General features: G+C 44.3%; 1 protein-coding gene across 1 annotated transcript in view; it reads left to right on the top strand.

Annotated features, from left to right (window-relative positions):
• Positions 1-7594: 7594 nt before the first annotated feature.
• The window catches only part of LOC146868143 (uncharacterized), a 43342-nt gene continuing 42310 nt past the window's right edge, over positions 7595-8626 (top strand). Inside the window, exon 1 of the mRNA XM_085609018.1 lies at positions 7595-8068. Coding sequence (XP_085465144.1) covers positions 8035-8068 — 34 coding nt within the window. The 5' untranslated portion in view covers positions 7595-8034. The remainder of the gene's footprint in view (positions 8069-8626) is intronic.

The following is an 8626-nucleotide window of genomic DNA, read 5'->3' as shown; positions in this document are numbered from 1 at the left end:
GCAACAAAGCACGGGTAGGGCATCCGTACAGGCCACAAACCTATCTTAATCTCAGACATTATGCATTAGATAGAGACTCAAACACAAGAAATCTTCAAACCCGACGTGTTTCATTAACATTTTCCCTCTTTTTCTTTTTGAAGGTTGCAGCACCTACAGAACTTGCAATATTACAAAAAACTCCGCTCATGCAGCCAGCCACCAAGCCGCCAGGCAGTCTCCTAAACACAGCAGTTGCCTATGACATAATCAGGCTGGTGTAGGTTGAAAACATAAAATGGCATCACTCCATTTACTGTTTTGGGTAAAAACAAGAAAGATACACTGAGACGGCGTTGGCTTGTGTTTCCAGACCTCAAATCTCAATGGTAGAGGTCAAAGCTTAATAACATTTTCCAAAGTGATGTCCACAACAAGTCAGACACCTTTTACAGTACTTCCGGTAACTTCACAAGAGTCCTCTTGTGCCTGAAGTGGTTAGTGTGCAGAACACGTGTTCAATAAATTGATTTTATGGAAATGTTATTTGGACTAGAATGCATTGAACTCTATGGTAATATAGCATAGATTAGAATGCATGTTTGTTCAGACCCCTGATTTTTAACAACTTGTAGAATTATAGGATGGTAGAAATCAACAAAAGAGATGGTTTTTCTCAATGTGTTCTGATGAAATGAGAAGTTTAACCCAGCCCAAGAATTGTGTATTGGGTAGCTTCTGCTGAAACGTAACAATTGGCAGCCGCCATCTTTATTCCCCATTGCTGTTCCCTGACTTGGTTTAAGCAGAAGAGAGGCACATGGTAGTTTACTACCTTACCTGGAGGACACATGCAAATACATCTACATAATTTAACAAATCATCATGCACCTTTTCTCCACTTGTAAAGTGCCCAAGAATGCTAAGGAGAGGGGGAAATGGCGGTTCCCAAGTGTTAAGTTTCCACTGTTAAAGTTGGGAAAAAATATGACACAAGTTACATTGGAAAAAATAAAATGATTAGATGCTTCGGGGATTTTGTCTATAGGGTCATTCAATGCCTATAAATGTGCTTACTTCATCTTTAATGTCCTAAACAACCGGAGTGATCTGCTTTGATATCTCAGAAATCCTTATGAAAACATTCCCTTTTTAGGTCTCCGGTAGACAGCGCATGTGGGTTTACAGGCTGCCCACCCCCTACCATTGGTAATCTTCAGCGCAGATCTCATTTTCTTTTATGCCATTTGCTTTTTTTTCTTTGTTTTCAAATACTCCACAGGAGTACTTGTGTTTTCTGGCCGTTTCCGTGTGCTCATACACACATACCACTAAAATACATGCGCGTGTACATAAACACATGCATCTCTGAAAAAGTTGTTGAAACACAAACAGCACTTGTTTATTTTTTTCAACGATCTGATGGTATTTGATCGCTCGCTCTGTCCACTGTCTTGCCACAACGCGAACACGAGCCGATGGTATTGGAGCGCTTTTAATGCTCACCAGTTACATTCCACATTGACAGATTCATTTTTGTCACTGATTCTGCTTCAATTAAGGTACTGTTTTTTTACACTTCATTGTTGCTTCCTCCCGCCCTCTCCTGTCGTTGCTTGCCCATCTCACCCATCCTCTCCTGCTTCCCTGCTTGACCCGTCCTCCCACTACCTCCCTTGTTGCTGCTACTTTTATTTTTTTTGTACGATCCGCTGGTATTGAAGCGCTCGTTACATCCTCTGTCTTGCCATAGTCTCCCTTGTACATACACCACTAAAATGCATGCGCATGTACATAAACAAATGCATTTCTAAAAAAGTTGTTGAAACTTGAACAGCGTGTTTTCATTTTTTTTGCAAAATCCGATAGTATTGGAGGGCTTGTTCCTTCCTTCATGTTGCCATAGTGCTAACACCAGCCACTGGTATTGAAGCACTTTAACTGCTCACCAGTTACATTCATAATAACACATTCATTGACATATGCAGGGCGAAGCATAAGTGATTTGTCCAGAATCACAAACTGTTCAGCCGCCCCCGAGATTAAAACCTGGTTCCCCATTTCCCCTTTTGGCCTCTCTGGCCATTATGCCCATCCCCTCTTCACTCCAAAGCTCCTCAACTGTTTCTCACTATCACCTTTGTTCTGAAAGACCTCGTCAACATCGAACAAGCATTGGCAAATCCTATAGATCTGGACAATGCTGGAGCTATTGGCCTTGTCAATGTGTATGTCTTTTAGCCATGTTGCCTAGCAGCACATCTGCTGTTCAGCATGGCTGAAAGTAACTGAAACAAGCATTGGCATAGCCAATAGGTCTCACCTTTGGGACCTTATAAGTGTTTAGCCATGCAACAGTTGCATAACTAAATACTTATAAGGTCCCAAAAGCGAGACCTATTGGCTATGCCAAGCAGCCGTGAAAGTGATCGCTATCAAACATCAAAGCGGCCTTGAAAGTAAGCTCGGTCAAGCGCGGCGCGCGTGCCCGCGCACATGCACTGTAGCTCTAGGCTGGCCTGGTAGCACTTTTTGGAGCCCTCACAAAATGTCTCGTCAGACCAGCACATGCGCTGGGTCAGGCGAGACCTAAAAAGTGCTATGATGCGGCAGGCGCAGACCACGTCATATCACTTTTTTGTATAATGAGGGGCAGGACAATGAATAAACTCAACATGGGGGGGCGAACAGATGCGTCACCGGCTCAACATCCTGTGATTCTCGGCTGTCGGTGACTTTCAGCCATGCTGAGCCGCAGATGTGCTGCTAGACAACATGCCTAAAAGACATTCACAAGGCCAATACCTTGCCATTACTGAGAACTATTGGCATTGCCAGTGCTTGTTGGTAACTACCCATCAGTGATTGTATGCGGTGTATGGCCATACCATGAGTCCACCTCCCAAGCCGAACTCATGGACCAGATATGGATTAAATATATAAATGTACTTTCCATCCAGCTCCACCTCCCTCAGTAGCCCTTCTAACTTTGCACTCATTTCTGCATTGTATTTTACTGTAGCATTTAAATAGCGTTCCATTCCCCTGTGTCTGGCACTGAAGCACATTTTTGGATCGGTAGCAAACACAGCGGGAAAATGTGGCTGGCAATTTTGTATATGTTGTGGTCCTGTTATGGTAGTGAGCGTGAGTGATCAGGAAGGTGCTCTTATAGTCTTGGGGATCAGCGCCTAGCAGTGGAAAAGAGGAGGAGGTGTGACATAAGCGTGTATGTTATAATTATAGTTGGGCCTAAAACATATAGCCAGTTACGTAGTACCAGCCCAGCCAGAGGGGCATTATAATGCTACCCTAGAAAACAAGCATCGGCAAAGCCAATAGGCCATAACTTTTAGCTTTGTCACTGCACACCTATTCGATTTGCCAATGCTGTTTAGAACCCGCAAAAATGGGGGGAAAAGGTTAGGCTGAAAAACAGCGGTAAACCAACACAACAGGCATTGGCAATGCCAATAGTCATGGCTTTAAATGTATGTTGTATGGCATTGTGAAGAATTCTCTCATCTGTGCTGCTGCCAGAGTAAGATAAACATCATAAATGATCTGGTTATCTAAGATACTTTTACAGCATTACAATCTCATGGTTGTGCCCCAGAGAGTTCAAGCTCAGCCAGCTGGATAAACAAAATTATCACAGCTGCATGGAGGTCAAGCTCTTTTTTGTGCAAGAACACAACTTTTGCCCAATCAAAACATGTAATCCTGGCCCAATCAAAACATGTAATCTTGGGTCCCAACCAATAGACGCAGCCAAAGCACTTCTCTAGTGATGCTCACATAAATTGTCTAGTGACAGCTGTGCTGTCAAGCTAGACCATATAAAGCACAATGATGTGTTCACATGCATGTGTCACCATCCTACAGCGGCACAGTTTGGTGTCATGTACGCGGGCATATTACGTGGCACGGCCACCATTTTGTTTTTTTCTTTAATTTACCATTGCATTATTGAAGATGCCCATCTTGCATCAGTACAATAAAAAAGGTATAGGGAAGTGCCTTATAAGAGAAGAGTGGCCTGGCAGAAAATCGCAGTAGACAGGCCCTCCAATAAAATAAAAAGGACAAACAAAATGGAGGGGGATGGAAGTGGAAGCAGGGGATGAGCTTAGGGGAGTAGATCAAAAAGAGAAGTGTTGGCAGAGATCTGAAGCAGTAAGCAGCACACGATGCAAAGAGGAAGTAAACGCATGCATTCTCAAAGAGTGCTGCAAGCAAAATAAATAAGCACTGACAAAATCAACAGGAACCGTTTTTGTGACCTAATGACTTTGCCAATGCTTTTGGTCATGCTGTACAGCATCGGTAAGAAAGCAAAATGCCTTTTACCAATGCTATGCAGCATTGACAAAAAGAAAACATGTGTCATGCTTTGCTGTTATGCATGATGAGACTTCTGGAGTCGTTTAGTAGGCACGTGAATGCATGATGAAATATGCATGCACACGCGTTACCACCCCCGCAGGCACCATTTATTTTGTTTGTATTTACTAACTCAAAATAGCAGACACCACTTGTAACGGTACAAAAAAAGACATTTTCAATTGTGTTAAAGCACAATTACGTATGTGGAGCTGCTCAACAGCAAATAGGAGATGCCAGGGCCTCCAAAAAATGTAAAAGAATATATAAAACAGATACATAAAATAAATAAATATTAAAAGGTTTGCAAGTGGTACGTGAGAAACAGAGGAGCGGGTGGTGAAAGCAACAGGGGGTGGGCGGGGGAGAATGAAATAGAAAATTAAAAAATAAAGCCGTGGGGGAGAAAGTTTAAAGAAGGCGGGGAAAAGCAGCACACGACGGAGAGAGCAACAGGGAAGATTAAGGGGAGGTTGGATGATCAAGATGGAGAAGCTCATGAGAGCAGCACAAGAGGGACAGAGTAACGCAGGATGGGTATTAGGGAGGGGAGAGAAGTACACAAGATAGCGAGAGGGAAAAAGTGAGCACTGAAAGGATACAAGTGACCTTATCAAAAGACTGATAAAAGGGCAATGTTCCAAGGGAGGTACAAATACACGTAGAGGAAAACAAGTAATTGAATAAGAAGCAAGCAAAGGAGATTGATAATAAAGTCAAGTAATGATACTTAATGGGCTCTAAGACCACTGTGTGTTTTTGTTGTGATCTACAAAAGGCTTTCACCTACAGACAGCTAAAAGCTACATGTCTGGTTGGTGAGGTCTACATACTAATTGCCTCAATGTATGCAGTAGAAGCACACATGTCATTCAGTCAAAAGAATGGTAAAAGATCTATGCTCCAGGGGAGGGACAGACACAAGAAGACAAAGGAAAGACATACAAAAAGATGGAAGCAAATGAGACTGACAGCAAAACCAACTAATAGTGAGTACCCAGCTGAGCCACAGCTCACTGTAAGTACTGGTATTGTCCACAATAGGTCTTCAACATGAGGTGTCCAAATGCTTTCTGTAGGTGAGGCATAAAAAGACGGGGTGAGGCAATCACGAAAGGCCCTGTTATCCACATGGCAACATGCACAAGGCATAGAAGTTGTTAGATGAGTGAAATTATGCCAAATGGGCTAGCTTGGGAGTTGGTGACATGACCAGTAGCCAAGCACCCTTTTTAAGGATGGAATACTGACTACTGCTTTACAAATACACCTCATGAACGAGGAAAGAGGTGGAAGAAAAATCAAACTTGGCAAACTGAGCATAAAGTACATAGGGCCTCATCTACAAGAAAATGACACAGCGCGGTGCGGAGCTGTGCTCCGTCATTTTCAAAGCGCAGGAATGCGTTGTATTAACAACAATACGATGCATCCCTGTGCTTTCCCCTGCACGGGTGCACAATTGGCTGCAATGGCGTTACGAAACTTGAGGGGGCCCCCCTGCAAAGTACATTGAGGGCCCCCCTCCGTACTCACTCGGGAGCTCTCAGGACAGGGCACTTTGCTGAGGGGGACTCCTAAAGCTTAGGGCCCCCCGCACTGCGGGGACTGCTGGGGCCTTTGTTACGCCCCTGATTGGCCGCCATGCTCCAGTTCAGGTACCCTTGCGTCATTTTGCAAGAGTGCCAGTGCTGCGGGGATGATTGTTTTTGTGCAGGAAGGGACACTTTCCTGCACAAAAACAATAATTAATGGCATTTTACTCTTTCTACGCGTGCTGCAGAATGCGGGGAAAAAACGATGAGAAATAAAAGTATTTCTCCTCGTTGCGCCATTCCTACGCCTCACCTGCGGTGTAGAATTCTGATGCATTCCCAGTTTTACAAAATGTTGTAAATCTGGGAATGTGCCAAGTTCCATTGATGTTGCATGGAAACAACCACAGCAACACCCATGGAACACCCCTTTCATGCAGAGTAATGCATGAAAGGGGCCCATATTTACAAGGCCATGAAAAGTCACCAAGGGTGGCTTTACGTGGCCTTGTCAATATGGGCAAGCCCATAGCGCCCCCGGTGCATCTAAAAAAGGGATGCACCAGGGGAATAATGGGCTTGTAACAAAGCCCCATAAACTTGAAAAGGGCCAGATATGACCTACCACTACTTGGCCAAAAGGGTCCACAATTCAGGTCAGGAGTTTGTGTCCCAAACCCAAAGCATGTTCCTCAGGAGTCTCAAAGCCGATGGGCACTCGTTGGGCGAGCCTCAGCTGGGCCGCTTCAGGAGGGTATCTTAACATCAGGTGTGTGGGAAGGCATGATAAGCAGGCAGCACCAAGAGTTGATGGCACAGTCGTCACTACTGCGACTTTAAAGTAGTAAATAAAGATGTATTTCTTCAAACGCAGAGCAAGAAGCTTCAAGCCTCGATGGCCTGGCACGGCCATACCAGAATATGCGACACGTAAGGTGTTCTTTGTGAGATTACAAATACCCAGGAGGATGGAGGATTGGGTTACATGCTCGCCTTAAGATATGCAATGATCTGCAGGTCATGAGTCCGAAGCTTCCCACCTGGCAAGACCTAATCAGCTTCAGTGGTCGGCAAACTGAGCACCAATAAGTTAATAGTAGCACCTGTAATTTATAGTGGCAGAAGTGTGATATTTTATTGTAATTGCATTTATATAGCGCTTACTACCCCAGACGAGGCGTCAAATTGCTTTTTCGGCAAGTAGCATGCTACTCCGGAACCCATAAATTATTAGTGGTGAATTAATATAGTGAAATATGAAAGTAATTTGAGTGGTGGATATGAGGCACTGTATATTAAAAGTTAATTATTATATGCATAAACACTTCCACATGATCATTTTCGCATGAGAAATTGTAATAGGTTAAAAAGTAACTCTCTTCCTCTGCCTACCCCTTCACACACACACCTTGGAAACACTGCCAAGACTACATCTGTAATCCAATACCTTCTGTGAAACAGCGCATTATTTTACTTTTCGACAAGCAATAGTTATAACTTCTGAACTGCTTTTCCATTCCCTGTAGAAGCAAGGTAAACATTAATCTGTATTTCCTTTTAACTCTAAGTCTGTTAATCAGAAACTGGTGAAAGTTAGAGTCCGGAAATCTATGGAGTATGACTTTTTAACCACAACAGCATTAATCCAGCTCGGACGGAGACAAGCAGGTAGGGCCCCCGAAAGCCCTGTGTCCCTAGCGGGCCGGTAGGGCTGGAACTAAGTCAGCCAGTTTTTCTTTAGGGAGCCCTGTTTTGACTTCACACGCCCTGCAGACCGAAGCAGAAAGTAACACTCCTTTAGAGCTCCTGGCGAATTGCCAGGCACCTGGCACCTGTGCTTGGTCTCTGCTTGTTTAGGGTTCGAGAAAACAAAAACACAGATTGGCACAAAGTAGCCACAAGCCCCTCTCCATCCGCCCTTTTCCAGTTCCGGCAATCCAACATTTGTTTCCACATCAAGTTAACCTTGAGGTGTACGACGGGCTGCTGGCCCGGCCCTCCTGGCGGGCCTGTCGACTGTCCTATAAAAGCCACCATGGCGTCCCCACGGGCCTAGATTCGGGCGTCGTAGCTGTAGGCCAAAGAGCGAAGGAAGGAGGGGAAGACGCGCACCAGCCAGCGAGGCCCACCCGGCAACATGTGCATGAAGTATTCCTTGCAAGAATGTCCAGGTAAGGAAAGCGCGTGACAGGGCTCCTAACCTGCCAGAAAAGCTTCCACAGCAGTTCGTGAGCTGCGCCAGAAATGATTTTAAGCGTGGTGCAGGAATTTATGGCATTGCAATTGTATTTACATATCGCCTTCCAACTAAAGAGCTTTTCGATTGAGGCGTAAATACCTATTTCCCAAATATCGTTTTCATAGTATTTCGTAACCCTAAATATGAGTGTAGAGCCCAGAATGGAACTGCGTGATAGAGCTGTTTAAACAGCTCTTTGTAGGGTGACCCACTGGCATGGGTGCAAATTCAGGACTGTGAGTGTTAAAATTCAGGACAAAGGGTCAAAGTTCAGGACAAAAATTCATGACAAAAATGTGGGAGGAAACATACGTTATCAGAGGAGGTTGCACAATAGTAAATAAGTAAGTAAATGGACAACCAAAATAAGCACAAGTCACAATAAGTTTATATTAGCTTGAGACAATCGTGTACTTCACAGTTTTTCAGTAGGCGCGCAGCTTCTCAAAGCGACATCAGGCCCATTCTGCAACCAAGATTTGTGCTAATG

This window comes from Triturus cristatus, chromosome 1_2 (genome assembly GCF_964204655.1).
Source record: "Triturus cristatus chromosome 1_2, aTriCri1.1, whole genome shotgun sequence".
NCBI lineage: Eukaryota > Metazoa > Chordata > Amphibia > Caudata > Salamandridae > Triturus > Triturus cristatus.
Note: the sequence above shows the minus strand (reverse complement) of the source record. Positions and strands in the feature narration are given on the sequence as shown.